The sequence below is a fragment of the Podarcis raffonei genome, chromosome 11 (genome assembly GCF_027172205.1).
Source record: "Podarcis raffonei isolate rPodRaf1 chromosome 11, rPodRaf1.pri, whole genome shotgun sequence".
NCBI lineage: Eukaryota > Metazoa > Chordata > Lepidosauria > Squamata > Lacertidae > Podarcis > Podarcis raffonei.
This window is the reverse complement of record NC_070612.1, coordinates 49,707,253-49,727,341: the sequence shown is the minus strand read 5'-3', so window position 1 is coordinate 49,727,341 and position 20,089 is coordinate 49,707,253. Positions and strand designations below refer to the sequence as shown.

Here is a 20,089-nt window from a genome sequence, read left to right as displayed (position 1 = left end):
TCTCCTTCTGAAACCTCTCTTTCTCAAACGGTGTTAAGTTTTTCTCAAGAACTTTAGTTTTTAACTTGTTTAACTTAAATCCTGCCACATGACCAAATTCTTGAATCAATTCTAATACTCTTTTGGTACTAGATTCTGGCTCCTGTAACGTCAATACTAAGTCATCTGCAAAAGCTTTCAATTTGTATTGTTTGGCTCCGACCTGTATACCTTTAATCAGATGGTCCCTTCTAATCATATTTAGCAAAACCTCCAGGACTGAAATAAAAAGCAATGGGGAAATTGGGCAGCCTTGTCGTGTACCTTTCTCTATCTTAAATTCCTCTGTCACCACATTGTTAACTATTAGTTTAGCCTTTTGTTCTGAGTAAATTGCACTTATACCATTTTCAAACCCTTGACCAACCCCCATCCCCTGAAGATTTTTCTTCATGAAACTCCAAGAAATATTATCAAAGGCTTTCTCCGCATCTACAAAAATTAAAACTGCTTTGGTATTAATGTTCACTTGCAACTTCTCCAAAATGTTAATTATATTCCTCGGGTTGTCAGACAAGTGTCTACCTGGGAGAAAGCCAGCTTGGTCTTTGTGTATCTCTTCCACTAATATTTTTTTTAATCTTTTAGCCAAAATGTCAGCAAATATTTTCTAATCCACGTTGAGCAGGGATATGGGGCGGTAGTTCTTAAGTTGTGTCTTTTCAGACTCAGTTTTCGGTATAAGCGTAATATAAGCTTCCTTCCACTACTCTGGCGCTTTTTCCCCCTCCAAAATTTCATTACAGACCTCCTTTAGTGGTTGAATTATCCAATCCTTCAAGGATCTATAATATTTTGAGGTTAAGCCATCCGGCCCTGGAGATTTGCGCAACTGCATATTCTGGATGGCACCTTCCACCTCCTGTTCTGTTATTTTATAGTTCAGCATTAACTTATTTTCTTGAGAGATTTTTTGTAGTCCATTTGTTTTTAAAAATTGGTCTATATCAAACTCTTTCTGTGGCCCTTGTGTAAATAACTGTTTAAAGTACCTCTGGAAGCATTTTCTAATTTCCACTGGATTCTGAATGTTCTTTCCTTCCACTTCCAAATTAGTAATAGTGTTAAGCTTTTGTCTTTTTTTCATTTGCCAAGCTAACAATTTTCCACATTTATTAGCCGATTCAAATGCCCTTTGTCTCATTTGTTTAATTTTCCATTCAATTTCCTGGTTCATCATCTTCATGTATTGCACTTGATATAACTTTATGTCTCTCAGAATCTCTTGTGACTTTGGTTTCGCTCTCAATTTCTTCTCACCCTCTTTTATTTTTTCCAAAATTTTATCTTTTTTCTCATTTTGAACTCTCTTCTTTATTGCATTCTGTTGAATCAGAAACCCCCTCATAACTGCTTTGCTTGCGTCCCAGATTACTCTTTTTTCAATGGTGGTGTTCAAATTTATCTCAAAATAGTCTCTCAAGATTTTTTGGGCCTTCTTGGTAACCTCTTGATCTCTAAACAAGGTGTCATTCATCCTCCATCTGAAGGAACCGGTTGGTGTTAATTTCATCTCCATTTTCACAGCATTATGGTCGGAGCAAGTTTTAGGGCAAATTTCCACTTTTCGGGTCTTAGGTGCCAGTCCTCTAGTTATCCAGATTTGGTCAATTCTTGTCCATGTCATTTTGGCTTCAGAGAAGAAAGTTCCCTCTCTACCCAGGGGATTCTTTGTTCTCCAAATGTCAATCAAGTCCATATTGTCAGTCATCTCAAAAAAGGTTTTTGGTAGTCTACCATCTTTAGTAACTACCTGTCTCTGCGACTTGTCCATGTTTATAGATACTACTCCATTCATATCTCCCATCATGATAATGTTGTAATCCATATAGTCTAACAATGTCTCATGCAACTTCTTAAAAAATTCAGATTTCCCCTCATTTGGTGCATATACTCCTACTATCAAAAAATTTTCTCCTTGTGTTTGAATTTCAATTGCCACAAATCTTCCTTGGTCATCTTTAAAAACAAATTTGGGTGATAGGCTCTCTTTCGCATAAATTACTACTCCTCTCTTTTTAACCTTGTCCGATGAAATAAACTCTTGGCCCAATCTTTTATTAATCAATACTTTCCTATGTAGCCTTATCACATGTGTTTCCTGTAAACAAATCAAGTCCAATTGTTCCTTTTTCAGTAAATGAAAGACTTTTTTCCTTTTCTCCGGGGAGTTAAATCCATGAATATTCCAACTTAATAGCTGCAGAGACATGGTATGTTTATTTTGCTTTTCCTCCAACTGCTCCCAATAATTGTTCTTGTTCTGACGGTAGTATCACTTTCTCTAGCTTGTCCAATCCCAAAGGTAGTGGTACTATGTCTTGTGTTCCTGGTTTTAAAGCTCTTGGCTCTTCTTCAGCTTCTTTTTGCAGGTCTTCTCCGTGTTCTCTCAGAAATTTTTCTTTATCTTCCACTGATCTTATTTTAAACTTTTTCCCTTTAAAGGTAAAAGATAGGCCTTGGGGGAATTCCCACCTAAAAATGGTTCTGTTTCCTCTTAACAGGGCCACCAGATCTCCGTAGTTGGACCTGAGGTCCAAAAGGTGTTTCGGGATGTCCTTAAATATCTCCACTCTTGATTCGTTTATTTCCAAGGTCTTCTGGAAGTACAGACTCAATATTCTGTCTCTCTCCTCTTTTGATCGGAGGGTAATCAAACAGTCTCTCACCCTGTTCTTTCTCCCCCCTCTTCCAAGTCTAAAAGCGCTTACTATCTTGAAATCTAACTTGTCTGAGTCTAAGTTCCAAAAGTCTGCAAATTCCTGCGTAAGAAAGTCACTCAAACTATCTTTCTCAAGTTCAGGTACAGCCCTGATCCTTAGATTTGTCTGTTTTTCTTTTAATTCAATCACAGACAGCAATGACTTGTGGTCCTCAAGCTGCCTACATATCGGTGGTATCTTTTCCTCTACAGCCAATACTTTTTCCTTGGCTTCTTCAGCTATCTTTCGGTTTGAAGTAGATTCCTGCAGCAGTTTCTCAATAGATTCTGTATTTGAGTTCACCTTCTGCCCCAAGTTATTGATGCTTAAAGTGTTTCGATCAATTTTAGTTGTTGCTTCAGCAACTTGTTTACTTAGTTTTTCCAAAGATTCAAAGATTTTTCCTAATGCTGAAGCTAATCCCTCTTCAGATGCCATTCCTTTAAGCCCAACTCGAGCAGGATCTTCCCCTGGTGGGGCAGGAGGGCCGGATGCTGATGCTCTACGCTGCTGCAGTCTAATTTTACCCGATCTTGTTGTTTTTCCCTGAGTCAAATCTGCCATAACACTTTATCTAAGGATCAAGATCAGTCCCACGGTTACTTGTTTTGTAGTGGAGAATTCCCCTGGCCAGTTTAGAGTGGAAAATTCCCTGGTCAATTGTAACAATTTCCAAGTTCCTCTAGGGGGACACAGTAACAGTCCAAACTTGTAACAATAAAGTAACTTTTCCAACTTTCAGAAATCCCCCCTTTAACGAAAAAAGCAACAGTTTCGGGTCCGGAGAAACCCTTCAGAGTCAAAGTATCTCTCTTACAGAGTTAGCTGTCAAAAAGTTGCATTATCCTTAAACAGCGCGATTCACAATACGGCAGTTCTATTGTCCCTTGGCAGTCCGTTCCCAGGCATTAAGTGGTGGTCTTTGTTCCCTTTCTCTCTTTTTTTGCAGGCAAAAAGTACTTCCCCTTCTCCCTCCCCTCTCCTGCACCTCAGAGAGGGAGTTCTCTTTTTATTGATGTTAGGATTTGAGTCTTTTTCAACGCGATTTTCAGGGTCTTAGCTTAGACAGTCTTTGCTTTGATCTGTTTACAGAAAACGGAAGGCGGACTTCCTGTTTACGCCTTCCCGCTTCAGTGCCAAATTAATCCTTTTTTCCCCTTAAATTCCCCAATCTTCAAACTTGACCTACTCACGGGTAGTTGTTTAGTAGCCGAATTGTCACAGGAAAAAGGTCAGCGCTCTCCGGCAACAGCTGTGCAGCTTCACTCCACGGAAGAAGCAATTGACTCTCAGCACCGCGCCAGACTCCCCGTTTCGCTCCGGAGCTCTTTACAGGGTTCCCTCACAGATTGGGGGGGGGCGCTAAGGGTGCCCGCCGAGTCCCACGGTCATAGGCTTCACCCGCCTGTGATTTTCGAAGGGGTCCCCACTTCGCCGTAGCGGCAAGACCCCATTTCCGCGGAGCTACTCCCTCAGAACTAGAGGGAATCCGCCATTGCCGATGGCGCCGCCTCCGGAAGTTGGCCATCACTGGTTTAGAGCAACCAAAGTGGCTTACGACAAATTAAAATACTATCAAATAGAAATTTGAAACAATGTAAAACACTACAATACAGGCAACTCCAGGGGTTATGTTCCAAGGCACCACGGGTTTAAATGAAATTGCATATATTTGAAACACCGTTGAGAAAGCCTGCAAACATGCCTCTAATGGTTATGGGGTTGCTCGTGCGTAAGTTGCCGCCGCTCCTGGGTAGGTGGCCTGGTTAAACCTTTCCTGGCTGGACAGCCCCTCACTTCGTGGCTGCTCAGTCGCTGGCAGAATCCGACAGTGGGCGTTTCTTCAACCTTTTCCAACATAAAAGTTGTTTGACGCCCAGTCTCCTCCTAGCCTCCCTGCGCGGAAGCCTTCTGCGCAGGGTGGGCATGGGTAGCGGAGGACTTGTGCTCTCTCCGCTGGTGTCCAGTGAAGAGTCTCTGAGCCTGCTCTCCGCTTCCCCCATTGGCCCCCCTCCATCCCTGGTGTCGTGCTGAATTTCTTCCCCAACAGGAGACCTGCCTCTCTCCCTACTTGGCCCCTCTCCAGCATCGTCGTGGAGCCTCTCCTCCTCCTCTCGTTCCGATGGCAGTTCCCTGACAATGCCATTCCGCCCCTGCCTCGTTCCACCCCTTTTGGTGATGTTTTCAGGTCACTTCCGGGTTTGACACAATGCACGTGTGGGCATTTGCGCACTTATCGGACCCACCTAAAACGTTTGCTGCCTGTACTAAAAACAACAGTACTAAAACACCAAATGGGCAGCAGCTCAATTTTTTGCATATCAAGTTTCTTCTTTAAAAAAAAAAAGACCAAATCATTTGTTTAAAGCAACAAATCACAAAATATAAACCATTGGAAGTTTAAAACATTTTCAGCAACTGTCTACAGACAGGGAGAGAGGGTGTTTGGCAGATCTCCACTGGGAGAGTTTTCCATAACTTTGCTGCTATCACTGTGAACGAATTGTTAATCAGAGAAGCAAAGCAAATGTCCTTAATAATAATTCATTTATTTTCTCCACAATTTTGGCATAAGAAATAATTCTTTCCTTTTTATTCATTTAGAGGGTAAAGGGAATTCTATTACTGTCCACTAAAATGTGTATCTGTTATATTAAAGGAATCCCGAGATGGATAACAGAACAGTACAAGTGATTTGATGCCACTTTCTTGTTTCTAGATGTCAACGAATGCCTAGAGAGCCCAGGCATTTGTTCCAACGGTCACTGCATAAACACAGATGGATCCTTCCGTTGTGAATGCCCTTTGGGATACAAGCTAGATTACACCGGAGTGCGTTGTGTAGGTGTGTGCGGATTCAAAGCCATATGTAAAATCTGTTTATTTCATGCATTGTAATCTTTAAAGCTTCATGAAATTGATCTGCATCCCAGTTTTCAAAAGTTTTGCTTGTTACACCCTAGATACCGATGAATGTTCAATTGGTAATCCATGTGGAAATGGCACGTGTTCCAATGTTATTGGTAGCTTTGAATGTAATTGCCTGGACGGGTTTGAACCTGGGCCAATGATGAACTGCGAAGGTAAATTATAATTTGTTTTATCTTCTGGCTACATTTGGGCAACTAACCTGCTTTGAATCTTTTTCCGATTCCCTTTACCGCCAAAGGGAAGTAAAAATAAGAAAGAGTGGCTTGTTTGTTTTTTATTTTTGGAAGAAGATTTCTAAGGACTGGATAACACTGACGTTTTTTCTATTTTGTCCAGACATAAATGAATGCGTACAAAACCCGTTGTTGTGTGCTTTTCGCTGCATAAACACATATGGTTTCTATGAATGCACCTGTCCAGTGGGCTATGAATTAAGAGAGGACCAAAAAATGTGTAAAGGTATGGATTTATTTGTTTTAAAATAATCTTTCATAGGAAAATGTTTTTTATTTCAAAATGTATCACCTACATTTCACTTAACACAGACAAGAAGAAAGCACCCTTCAGTGCTTTGGCCACTTTGAATTGCTTCGTACTCCTTTGTGCCTTCATTGCCTTAATTTTGCTTGCCAGTTTTGCTGGGCTTACTTGCGCCTCTAGTGGACAAAAGCAGGAATAGGTTTTTCAGGAAATAGGCTTGCCCCTCCTCAGTTTTTTGCTCCTGCCTCCACAAAGCAGTCATGTTCCCTTTGGTCCCTCTCACTTCTTCATCCTGGTTTAGTGTTTCTTACTTCAATCTTTAACCTCTTAATCCTCGTCTTCTCTATCCTGTATACATGCATGTGTGTATTGTCAAATCTTTCTCCTCCTTCCCCACTGTGACTGACTTTGGAAGAGGGAGAAATGGTGGCTTGCCCAGGGCTTTTACGTCCAGAGATCTTTTTAATTATTATTATTTCACTGGTTGGATGCAGCAGCAGATCACGACAGGGATTGGTAACAGCTAGGATGTCAGAAGCCTCGACATCCCAACCTAGCAATTCCACACTGGCAAGTGAAATACCTGAGGGGTAGATTTCCTTGTCCAGTGTTGCATCACTGGGGCCACACCCTTCTATGGCCTGTGACACTGATTGCCGCCTCTGGTTGCCCAACTGGACTTTATGTTGTTTGTTTCTTGTAAGGAAGTAGGTTAACACTGTTCTGAGTTTCAGTTCTGGCCAGTTCATTCTCAGCAAATATGCAAAACTGAGGCTAGCCTATTTCCTGAAAAACCTACTCCTTCCTTTGTCCGCTAGAGGCACAAGTAAGCCCAACTCAGTGATGCTACACTGGACATGCAAATCTACCTTTCAGCTGGGTACAAATGGTACTTCCTACCTCTTTCCTGTTTGGGCAATCATGAACATTTTCACCCTCATCCCTTAGGGATGATTTATCCTCAGCTGGAAACTCTTCGGCTCTTTTTGATTTTTCCTTGGTGATCATTTTTAAAGGTGCTCTGCTACTTCTTTTATTTTAAGCTCCCAACTATCTGGTTGCATTCTGGTTCCAGTGGAGTCAGTCCCTTTTGTGCAGGCAGGACTTGTTCCAAAAATTACCCTAAACCGTTCCCCAGTGCCTAACTAATTGAACCCCTCTTCCCATCATGACTGGCTCATCCACATTTTGAGACGCCTTGTTTTGTATGTCTAGCTGGCCCTGTGCATGGAATGGACATTTCAGAAAAGTTACCCTTCCCCATCTGTGCTGTTTACTTTGGGGTGCATATGTATAGGAGTCTACTGACAGAATATTGTCCCCGGAACAAATAGTAGATTGATGTTCTAAGCATATACATTCCTTGGTTATTCTTTAAAGATCTTGATGAATGTGCAGAAGGTCTACACGACTGTGAATCAAGAGGTATGATGTGCAAAAATCTGATAGGAACTTTCATGTGCATCTGCCCTCCTGGGATGACCCGCAGACCAGATGGAGAAGGTTGCATGGGTAAGTATTAAGATAGGGTGCTTCAAGAAAAGAACCTGAGCCTATTTAACTCAGTATTCCTGTATTACCCAGTGACTGCTATGAATAAAAGTTAATGTATATTATGACTTTTTCCGATCTATTGTTAGTGCACATAATAGACACAGTTTTGTATGCAGTGTTGCCTAACATACATTCAAGCAGTGTCCCTGATATTAGGATTTTTTGAATGCTCCTTTCACTCACCTATGGATTTGATGCACACTTCTAATGTGTGCTCATTTTTTGGTTGGAAAGCTTCATCACAAAATTGGGAGAAGTGTGAATTTTGAAGGACAGTTGCACTTCAGTTTGCATATTGCTTTGGGAAGTATGAATTAGGTAGGCTTCCGTTAAATTGAACTGAACTGAATTTCTCCCCATCCCTAATACAGGATATGCTGAGCATAAGCTGGGAGTTTACAGCATTGATTCTGACGTTTCTTACTTCCTATGAGTTTTCTAGGAGAACCCTCAGCACCGTAACATTGGATTATTACAGAGAGGAAATCAGGCTCCTCGATCTCAGACTTATTTCTAGCAACGCTATCAGTCTCCAATTATTATTGTTCTTCTGCAGCCTCAGTTAGCATATTCCTTAGAGGAGGAAGGGGAAACCCAATTGAGTGATCTTAAGTTGTTGATTGCATTGGTATCATTTAACTTGCGTTGTGATTCTGTACACATTTATTTTTTGTTTCTGTATTTGTGATAAAGATGAAAATGAATGCCGCACCAAGCCAGGTATCTGTGAAAATGGCCACTGTGTCAACATTATTGGAAGTTACAGGTGTGAATGCAATGATGGGTTCCAATCAAGTTCATCTGGAACGGAATGCATTGGCAAGTAAACCTACAGTCCATTATTTTCTGTTCAAATGAAGGGAGTGTTTAAGAAATCTTTGCCAGTTTGGATATAAGTGGTAGTTGACTGAAACAATTTCTTTTGCATCTGTCTTATCTACAAGGAAGGGAAATTAAAAGATTATCCTCCTCTGTTTGCTAAAAAATAAAAAATACCAGACAGATGGTTTGAGAGAAAACTAATTAAATTAGGAAAGCTGGAGATACTATATCAAGTAGTGATTTAACACCTTTCATGCACGCAATGTTCCAATTTCAGGGTTGCCTGCTATCCTGTCATATGTCAAGAGAGAGGTGTACTTTTGCAAGAGTTATACTGTATATAGCTCAATTGTTCAGGATAAAGACTGGATTTTTCCCATCAAATTGCTAAGAGTTAGTGCTCAGGACACAGATTAATATAGCATGCCCATAGTTTTCTGAGAGAATGATCTTTGATGGTGATAAAGCTATTAAATTTCATAATTAACATTTAGATCCCAACATATCTACCTTACACATTTTGCTTACAAATTTGGTAAATAAATGCCATTGTAATCTTACTGTGTATTAAAAACTTTACATGAATAAAATGCATAAAAACAAGGAAGGTAAACATCAGTGTATTGTTACTACTAAATGTATATTTGAATTTTGGCTTATAGAACTTATGGGCATGTATGTAGTATTAAAATGAAATAGTATTTTGTGAGTGGTATTTAAAATTATGTATGGAAAAACCACATCAGGGTACAAAAAATGGACCAGTTTATAATTCTAATAAAATAGATTTGTCGGTTTTCAGGTAGTATTCTGTGATGAAGTATGATAATTTAGTAAAGGACTTGCTGGCTAATTGCATAAAATGGTTCCGTAGAATATGATACCCTTTCCCCCCCAGGCATTTAACATGGAAAAATTACAATTGTGGCATATTTGTTGTTTTTGTTATTATACTACCATCCAGTGGCGTAGCGTGGGGGGAGGGGGGGCCGGCCGCACCGGGCACAACATCTGGGGGTTAGGGTTAGGGGGCGCAAATCCACGGGTTAGGGGGCGCAAATTACTTGCCTTGCCCCGGGTGCTGACAACCCATGCTACGCCACTGCTACCATCACAACAGAAGTCCTCATGTCAACTCTAGAAATATATGTAAATGTTGTAATAATGCAAATAAAAGCTGATTGTGCTAAACGTTAAGCCACTATTAGAACCATTGCTAAAGAGCACCTAATAAATGGTTTAAACTAGGATGCGCACCTTGTTCTAATCCGTATGTTGCTACTTCACATTCACTTCACAGATAACCGTGAAGGTTTCTGCTTTGCTGAAGTCTTGCAGACAATGTGCCAGATGGCTTCTAGCAGCCGAAACCTTGTCACAAAATCAGAGTGCTGTTGTGATGGAGGCAGAGGCTGGGGCAATCAGTGTGAGGTTTGCCCACTCCCAGGAACAACCCAGTACAAGAAACTTTGCCCACATGGTCCCGGGTACACCACCGATGGACGAGGTACTGATTGATAGAAAAGTGGGATAAATGGGTCTTATTTGATATTTCCTAATTTGCTGAACAGTATTTTATTCTGAAACAGGAGTAGATGGCTAACTGTAAAGTTAAAAAGAACAGACAAAAAGCTTTCTGCAAACCAAAAATTCAATGATTTTGCAGCGTATGTTGACAGTGTTGTAAATTAAACACAACTGTGCAGCAGTTTCTCTTAGCAGAACACTCTGAATGGATATCTAGCTTCTTTTGTCCAAGGGACGCAAATGGCAATCCCACTTTCGGACAATATGGCAAAGCAGACCGTGGCTCCTTTCCTAGCAGAGCAGGAGCAGTAGGAACGAGGGAGGAGTGGAGTGCCTGCGATATCTGCAATGTGCCCTGCTGGCATGCTACTCATAGTTTATTTTCAATATAAACCATGTGACATGCAAAATGGGCCACCTACCATACACTACAGTGGTGCCTCTGGTTGCGAACAGCATCTGTTCCGGAGGCCCATTCGCAACATGAAAAGCCCACAGGTATCTGCGCAGGTGTGTGGCGCAATTTGGTGCTTCTGCGCATGCGCGAGCAGCAAAACCCGGAAGTAAACCTTTCCGGTACTTCCGGTTCGCCACGGGACACAACCTGAAAAAACGTATCATGAAGCAAACGTAACATGAGGTATGACTGTATTGTAGTTTTTCTTTTTTAAAATATATTTTTTAAGATTTTCGAATTTAATACAATACAAAAAAACAAAAAGTCAAAAAGAAAAAAAAAGAAAAACAAAAAGCAGAAAAAATTAAAAACACTTAAAGTTCACAAAATCTATTTTTCAATAACATTTCCCTGACCTCCTCATACCCCCTTTCTTGTATTCCAATTCAAATTGTTAATTCAGCAAATCCTTATCCATATTTTTTAACCTATTTCTATGCTTAATTTAACATATTATTATTTTACTTTTTCTCTTTCATTCATTTCCTCAATTTATTTTTGCTAACCTTATTTTCCTTTAATTTAGTCCGTTTTAAAACAAACCAATTTTACCTTATCCAAACTTCAACATCAACACTTGTACCTCAATACACATTCTTAAGACATTCTTTCTAAAGTCGACCCAGATTCCCTTCCACGAATTTCCCAAATTTCATACACAGACTGTATTGTAGTTTTCAAATTTTATTCATTCCAACCAATTTATGCTCACTGATGCTGGGCAGATATGAATTCTGTTAAGTTAAATTGGTAAGTAGTTAGGCAAATGGTTTGGTATTTGTGTGACAAGCCTACAAATTCTACTTAGCGTGATGAAAGTAAATACTCAGAATTTGACAATAAGGTCGAAAGATAATTTGTTTGAAAAATTGTGTAATACATTCTTAAGCAAATAGAGGTGCAGTTTTATGGTTTCTGAGGGGACATTCCAAGCATAATAGGATTCATCCTTCTAAGGGAGACAATATGGGAGGGGAGGAAATGGGAGGCAAAATGAGCTGTTTCTTGGCATGAAATACTGTTTGTCCAGCCTCCTTTCCCCCTGTCAGTAGTGTGCAGAATGAGGCAATTAGACCATGCTCCACATCAGGATTATGCTACAGTAAGAAATGTTATTTTTGAAATATTTCCTGTTATTCCACAGATATCGATGAGTGTAAAGTCATGCCAAGTCTATGTAGGCATGGTCAATGTATCAACACCATGGGCTCTTTCAGATGCTTTTGTAAAGTTGGCTACACCACTGATATTAGTGGTACTTCTTGTGTGGGTAAGTTTTACCACCGACTTCAAATTCATTCCTTTTGGTTGACTTTAAAACAGCCTTATAGCCTTCCTTGTTGCTCCATTACATAAGTGAATGAACACTTTGCAGTACAAAATGGGGAAACTTCTGGCCACCCAGCCCTGAGTAGCAATTTCCCCCTTTAAGCTGTGGAACGGTAACAACTGGTTTACAAATGAGCTGCGAGTGTGTGACGCAGGGGTTGCTATCGCTATCTAAGCAGACCAATCCCACTCTGTATCAGACCCATATCTGGGAGTTAGGAAAGGAAGCAAAGGTCATATTGGCGCTATCCTGAAATATAGTAATATTACGGATGTTAGGAGAAAGATTCACCCATATTGTGCATTTATTGACTGAATGTGTATCCCATCTTTACACCAAATAGTGTTCAAGGTGACTCTTAGCACACACCTGTTTTTCTTTTCAATATTTCCCATATGAGGGTGGGGGGAATAGTCATTTCTTTGTATCTTTAGATATTATTTCCAGCAAGAAACTGAATTACTAATAGTTCATTATCCTACTTAGATCTTGATGAATGCTCCCAGTCTCCCAAACCATGCAACTTTATCTGCAAGAACAGTGAAGGAAGTTACCAGTGTTCTTGCCCGCGTGGCTATATCCTGCAAGAAGATGGAAAAACCTGTAGAGGTTAGTGGCTGAGTGCTTTGATGGGTTGCTTTTATTTGTTAATTCCTTCTTGTGTAATACTTGAATTTTTGGCGGCGAATTGGGTGTGGGGTCCCAGTCTGGACTGGGAGTACGTTCCCCACTGCGGCTTTTCCTTTTGAATAAAGGTGGCCTGCTAGACCAAGGCTTTTGCTTGTTTTTTGTATAAAAAAGGTGTAGTTTGGCCCAGTTTGTTCAATTGTATATTACAAGAGCCTTTACGTGCTTCTGCTGCAGGCAGAGGCAGCTTGGGCACTGCTCCCTAGAAGGAACAGAGGCACAAAACTGTCCAGGTGTATCTGATACTGACTAAAACAGAGGTAGGGTCTTGACAAGTTGGGTAAAGGCAGCCAGCTCTGCTTTGCTTCTAAATTATAGAATTATACTTCAACCGTTCAAGCCAAGCATGGGGTAAGCATGTAAAAGAGCCTTGTGGCTGATCTATTGAAATAAGAGGAAATCATAATTTTCCTGTAATACAGATAATTTTTACCACTTTTTCACTTTTAGATCTTGATGAATGCCAAACTAAGCAGCACAACTGCCAGTTCCTTTGTGTCAATACCTTGGGAGGGTTCACATGTAAATGTCCACCAGGTTTCACACAACATCATACGGCTTGCATTGGTAAGATCAATTGAAACAATGAATTTTCGTTCATAAAAACAAATAAGTCACATTGTCTGATTTTTTAAAATCTGATCTGTGTAGAATTATTTTTTTAAAAAACAACAACAACAGAACCGTATAAAGATATTTGTCATCACTGCACTACTTAGAAGTTCAAGGGGGAATGTAGATAAAGAAAAATGTCGGAAGAAATGAAAAAAGCACTCGCTGAGCATTTTTATGCAGTTGCTGAATATTACATTGTAAATATAACCACACAGAGACAAAGAAGTAAAGCATTATTAAAAGCTGACTTGAAGTTACAGTTGCTTAAAACTACATTCAAAAGTATTTTTTATTGGCATATCAAATGTCCATAATCTTCTTTGACCTTCAGCACACACCTTGCGGATTTAAATCAAAGTTAATGATGTGGAATGAAATATTTTCAAAAGAGAACCCCCTGTTTAGTTTGCATCTGGAAGTAGCACTGTGGGTACAAATAATCCCCACAATCTATCATATTCTGAACCCCTAGTCAACATCATGTGCTATGTTGATAGCTATAGAAATGTGCAAGTTTCAAGCATGTATATATCCATTGCCATATATTTGTATTAGATCTCTTTTTTCAATCTGATTCATAAGAATGAATAATTTTTTAGATAACAATGAATGTGGATCACAGCCTTCACTTTGTGGATCAAAAGGAATCTGTCAGAATACTCCTGGAAGTTTCACCTGTGAATGCCAGAGAGGTTTCTCTCTAGACTCAACTGGATTAAACTGTGATGGTAAAATCTGAACATCAAAATTTATTTGTAGATGATATATTTGCAGAAGGTGTAAGATCATAGTCCTATTTACATAATATTGCATACTGAGCTTATACTATAAATTCATAAGAGCATAGACAGGTTTATTATGGGACTTCATTGCAACACAACATTCAAAATCTGAATGCCTTAGCTTAGGCAGCTAGTTGAGTCTATTGAGACAGCAGCATTAAGTATTTCATTAGTTATACCTTTTGCTCTATTAGATCTAAGTAGCTAGGTGAATATTTCTAAGCAAACATTTTTAAGCAAGAATTTTAAAGCAATCACTGTGATATCTATTCATATGTTTGCCACTGCCGTGTTTTCAGTAATGATTAAATCTCACTATTAGATGTATGCACCAGATCTCAGATTCTGGGTTGGGTCCAAAGACTGTGAGTTAAATGCTTTCACTTATTGGCTCTTTCCAGTTAACTTCTGTACAAGCACTAGCGGAAGACTTTGTATAATCGGGTATCTGGGACTGCATTGCAGTGTGTGTACCACAAAAAGTTCCCCATTGGAAAGCAAGATTTGATTTGTTAATCAAGGCTTGAGGATTTAAATTGGTTTTCCAGTGGGTAACTGTTCCCATTCCAGCCATTAGTGCTTGCTATGCACACATGTAAGAGATTTAAATCATACCTAGTTAAAAATTGGGAAGTGGGGGCAGCAGATAGGAAACAGACTTGCATAAACAGAAGAACATATCTGGATTTCAGTGCACTTTTCTCACACAAAGCTCTTCCACTAAGTTGCAAACAGCCCTTCTCGAAGCAGATGAGGTTTCTTGTTCATGGAAGGGCACTTTCCGATCCAAGCCTCTAAATGCAATTTAGAATTTGAAGGGCCTTTTGAAGCTAAGTGGAACACAGGAGATATTATTTTACCCTGTGCTACTTAGAATGCAGCTGGATTACTGTGCCCTGTTCTGGTCACAACATTTTAAGAAAGGTAAGAACAAACTAGAGATGTTTCAAAGGACAATGAAGGTGGTAAATACTTTAAACACTTAGGGAAATTATGAAGGCAGTGAGCATATCTAATGTAAGAAAAAAAGAATGAAATGTTCAAATATCCATTAGAATGTCATAGACTGTTTACCAAGGCAACTTAATGAGGAGCAATCAGTTTTAGTTGTATCAGTAAACACCTCCTAGCTGCAAGAATAAGTCAATAAGACATTGGAACTTTAGCAGCTATGTGACTGTATAATAAATGATTGATTGAGATATCGGAACAGGTATCCTTTAAAATCCAGGGGGCTCTATTTCTTGGAGAAGATTGGGAATCTTCCCAGGGAGGGTGTAAAAGGGTTGCTCAAAAGGGTTACTACCAACTCCAATTTTCTATGAAGAAATTTTGTTAAGGCGCAATCCTATTGCATAGTTGCTTAAAAATAAGTCCCACTGAGTTGATGGAACTTGTAAGGTAAGTGTGTACAGAATTGTAACTCTCCCTTTTCTTCTTATATCTACCGCATTCTTTCTTTACAGATGTGGACGAGTGTGAAGGAAACCACAGGTGTCAACATGGGTGCCAAAACATCCTTGGTGGCTACAGATGTGGCTGCCCACAAGGATATGTTCAGCACTATCAGTGGAATCAATGTGTGGGTAAGAAAACAAAACTTCACAAGCAGGTCATTCCAAAATTTCAAATTCAACATTTAAGTTTTCAAAACTCTGACAAAGAAACTAAACAGCAGGGCAGCAGAAATCAGTAGGTGGCACTAATGAGGCATAGATTATAGGATTGCAGCGTCAAGCCTAGCTGGCTAATGGAAACTGCTCTGTGTTGCCAAAGGACACCTTTAGCTACAGTCTGCATTCAGGGGGCTATGCATTTGTAGGTGCTGATGGAGAGCAAAACAATAATTCTGGTGGGAAGAGTCAAAGAAAGCACAATAGATGGGGTTTGCCCTCTCACACTGCTGGTAATATATTTACCCCACTACCGTACTGAAGTATGTTTTATCTTGTAGTTATTTAAAATGGCAAGAGCACTTTCCTGTTCCAATCTTTAAAATCTTAAATTCAGAACCTGTTTATATTACTGTTTTACTACTATTGTCCTGTTAATAAATTCTGTATGCCTTTTAAAAAAATAAAATGTTGTCATTTGTCCAACAGATGAAAATGAATGCTCAAATCCTAGTATTTGTGGTTCAGCTTCATGCTACAACACTCTTGGAAGCTACAAATGTGCCTGCCCCTCTGGATTTTCCTTTGATCAGTTCTCAGCTGCATGCCATGATGTAAATGAATGTTCATCCACTAAGAACCCCTGCAATTACGGTTGCTCCAACACAGAAGGCGGTTATCTTTGTGGTTGCCCACCTGGATATTACAGAGTTGGGCAAGGGTAAGTATTTGCTGGTGATTCCCACAAGCCAGCATCTATGTTTTATTATAATGCTAATCTTCTAGAAGGCTCAGGTAGCCCAAATTGTTAGCAAACGTGTTCTAGTTATCTAGTATTTTATCAATGCACTATTTCTGATTGATTATATGAAAACAAGAAGCATAATTTTCACACTTTCCTTTCTGAAGTGGCTGGGAGATTAGGACAGCATTTAGACAGTCAGCAATAAGAGACACTACAGGGCAACTGATGTCTTCTGCTCGTTTACAAAGGCACAGGCCTAGGTGTCCAGCTACATCACTCCCAACAAGTCTTAAAATCCAGATACTTGCCAGCTGGGGCAAAGCTACAACACTAGCTTCCCAGCAGGTTGTTTAGTGATGCTCACTGGGATGAAGAAGGCAACGCAGCAGAGAGGTCAGCAGAGTGCAAATGCACTGGTAGGAGTGTTGGATTGGTTCCACAACCCCTACCTGTTCTGGAAAGCAGCAATGGTCCACCTGGTCCATCCCATCAAGCAGCTTTTGCTTAAATCTTAATACTGATTCCTGCCAGGGACCTTCTAGCAATTCTGCCAGCCAGTTATAAAGTCAACTGGCTCCATTCTGCTTTTCTTATCAAACTTGTCTTAGCACCCACCAAGGCCTGTCCACCATCAAGCCCCATATTAGACAATCTCTTCACTTTATACAACAGAACAGTTTTGTAATACTTTTGATATCCTGGATAGAGTCCGTTTTCTTCCTCAGTGAACTAACGTGGACTAGCCAAGGATTAAATGCATTGTGCCCAAATCTAGAGATAATATTTTCTCTTCTGCCACTGCCAGACGATTGCTGCAGAAATAGCCATGTATATACTGCAAAGATGCCCTGTGTCTTACCTCAGAGTAACTAATTTTCACCTTTCTTCAAAGACCGCTTGTTTATGTTCAACACAGAAACCAAATTTTAAGAATGTTTTCAGTAGTATATGGTTTACCACAATTCCATACTGAGGAAGTGGAAATGTCACATGATGGTTTAGATTTTCAAGTATTAAAATTGCTATATTCTTCCAACAGGCACTGTGTCTCAGGTATGGGGTTTAATAAAGGCCAGTATCTGCCCTTAGATGGGGATGAAGAGAATGCTTTGTCTCCTGAAGCATGTTACGAGTGTAAGATTAATGGCTACTCCAAAAAAGACAGCAGGAAGAAAAGAAGTCTCAATCAAACTGAGCTGAATGAGGTAAGTAAGAACTGTAGAGTTAAACTAGTTTACACTTTCTGTTCCTAAACTAAGTTGAATAGATTTGGCCAATTGAGGTAGCTAGCTTTTTCCTATCAAACTGAGGGAAGGGCTGGAATTTGTTGATTACCCTATCCGAGGGCAGCCCCACTTTTCACACCAAGTGAGCCGCAAGAGTACTTTGTACACTGATTTGGCGTGCACAGGGTGAGCCCCAGTGCTGTCTTCTCACGGGTGGCTAAGAAAAGCACCAGGCTTTGGGAAGGAGGTGTGAGAATCTGACCGGGACCTAGAGCCATCCTGCTTCCTTCCCAAAGCTGGGCCAGCACTAAGTAGGCCTAGGGAAGGATATGGGAGCAATCTAAGAACCTCCTTCCCAAATCCCAGCACCACACTTAACCTGGCTTTGGGAAGGCAGCACAAGGGCTGGCAGGGGGTGTCAAATGTTTCCGAGGGAAGCATGCAGCCCTTGGGCTCCATACTGGACCACCCTCCCCTATTCCGTCAACTGCTGTGATCAAGAACGTTCATGAACATTTCTTAGGCTCTACCACATTGTATAGCTTTACTCAAACTAATCTCTATATTGCACAGATGCTCCTATTTGTATTTGTCTGTAAAGGTCACCCCTAGCTGTAACTGTGGCAAAAGTCCCAATTGTATAGCCAGCCTCCTGAAATGCAGCTTCCTGGTATAAGCCAGCGCCTGCCTGTTTCACATGCAATAACCAGAGAGGTGGTAAAAGCATAAGAGCCTGGTGGATCTGGCCAATGCCCACCTAGACCAGCAGGCTGTTCTCACAGTAGCCAACCAAACGCCCGTGGGAAACCTGCAAACAGGAGCTGAGCACAAGGGCACTCGCCCTTTCTGCGGTTTTCAGTAACTAGGATTCAGAAGCATACAGCTTCCAAGTATAGAGGCAGAGAATAACCTTTCTCATTGCAAGTAGCCATTGAAAGCCTTGTCCTTCATGAAAAACCCTTTCCTAGCCACTTTCTCCACGCCATGCATAATTTTATAAACCTGGGTCATGGCACCTCTTACTTGCCTTTTCTCTTAACAAAAGTCCCAAATCTTATAACATAGCCTCATGGAGGAGCTGCTCTCCCCCTTGATTATTTTGGTCACCCTGTTCTGAACCTTTTCCAATTCCACACCATCCTTTTTTGCAGTATGGCAACCAGAACTGTACACAGAATTCCAAATGCACCAGAGATTTGTGTAATGGCATTGCAATATCAGTTTTGTTTTCATTAGGCAGCAAAATCGCAAATGCAGTTCAATCACTCAGTTCAGAGAGGTCCTGTGAGGTCTCTTTGCAATCTCCTTCGTTTTAACAACCCTGAACAATTTAGTGTGATCAGCAAATTTGGCCAATTGGACCAATTAACAGCTGTAAGAACGGTATAAACAAGACAGATCATGGGGTTTGCCTATACTTTCATTTTCACTTCTCGTTTATAGATCAGTTTGGAAAGTTTGGACATTGACCACCCGTTGAAGATGAGATTCAACGTGTCTGGGCTCAGCAATAAAGAACACATCCTAGAGCTCATTCCTGCAATTCAGCCCCTGACAAACCACATCCGCTATCTCATTTCCTTTGGCAATCATAATAACATCTTCCGGATACACCAGAAGGATGGGCTGAGTTACCTTCAGATTGCCAAGAAAAAGGCAATCGCTGGCACTTACGCACTGGAAATTGCTAGCGTTCCTCTCTACAAAAAGAATGAGTTAAAGAAACTGGAAGAAAGCAATGAGGACAACTACCTCCTAGGAGAGCTTGGAGAAGCTCTTAAAATGAGGCTCTGGATTGAACTCTACTAAAACCTCCACTCCTTAGCTCCACTTCATGAATGATTCACTTCCATTCATGCACTTATACATCTGAACATACTTCGCTTTCTGAGAGCTTTAAAGAGAGACAATGACTTTTTCAAAAGTACCAAAAACTACCGAGGACAGAAACCTCTGAGTCCTTCCATCCTGTCCAAGACTGCAGAATGGCCCTTTGACTTTACCGTGGCCAAAGCTTTTGACTACAATGCCAATCATGGTTACTGTAACTTCCATATAACCTCAGTTTAAAGTATACTGGTGCTCAAGAGGTCAGCATATGGCACAAAATGTGAGCTAATTTTTTCCTATTAGCAGTCTAGCACGTTGGGTATTTTGCTATAGTTCCTAAATTAAAAAATAGAGATTTTATTTATTTTTAATGCAGTAATATATGAGAATTTAGCAAACTATGTTAACACAAAAAAAGGAAAACACACCTGTTTTTCCTTGAGATTTTATGAATTTGAACTATTACAGGTAAGAGGTTCTTCTTTTCAAAAAAGAGAAACCAACAGATTCTCCTTCCCCCCCTCCAAAAAAGTGTCCTTTCACTATTGTGCCAGTCATCCCACAAAGCATAAAGGCAGTTCTTTAAAATATCATGAAGGCGAATGAGCACTGTATTACATTTCCGGAGGGTCAAAACATCCTTCCCCCTCCACGTAGGGTATTTAAGCCATGCCTTATCATCAGTGACTGTGATCAGAATTTCAGAAACCATAAGCCTCAATACTAATGCTTATGTTACTGCCCTGAGG

General features: G+C 40.3%; 1 protein-coding gene across 1 annotated transcript in view; it reads left to right on the top strand.

Moving 5' to 3' along the window:
* Positions 1–19,862, top strand: part of FBN2 (fibrillin 2) — a 150,410-nt gene extending 130,548 nt beyond the window's left edge. The window contains exons 52-65 of the mRNA XM_053409269.1: positions 5,461–5,586; positions 5,705–5,824; positions 6,009–6,131; positions 7,533–7,664; positions 8,400–8,525; positions 9,829–10,035; positions 11,657–11,782; positions 12,329–12,451; positions 12,980–13,096; positions 13,744–13,872; positions 15,393–15,512; positions 16,029–16,260; positions 17,324–17,489; positions 18,954–19,862. Coding sequence (XP_053265244.1) covers positions 5,461–5,586; positions 5,705–5,824; positions 6,009–6,131; positions 7,533–7,664; positions 8,400–8,525; positions 9,829–10,035; positions 11,657–11,782; positions 12,329–12,451; positions 12,980–13,096; positions 13,744–13,872; positions 15,393–15,512; positions 16,029–16,260; positions 17,324–17,489; positions 18,954–19,319 — 2,213 coding nt within the window. The 3' untranslated portion in view covers positions 19,320–19,862. The remainder of the gene's footprint in view (positions 1–5,460; positions 5,587–5,704; positions 5,825–6,008; positions 6,132–7,532; positions 7,665–8,399; positions 8,526–9,828; positions 10,036–11,656; positions 11,783–12,328; positions 12,452–12,979; positions 13,097–13,743; positions 13,873–15,392; positions 15,513–16,028; positions 16,261–17,323; positions 17,490–18,953) is intronic.
* The last annotated feature ends 227 nt before the right edge of the window (positions 19,863–20,089 follow it).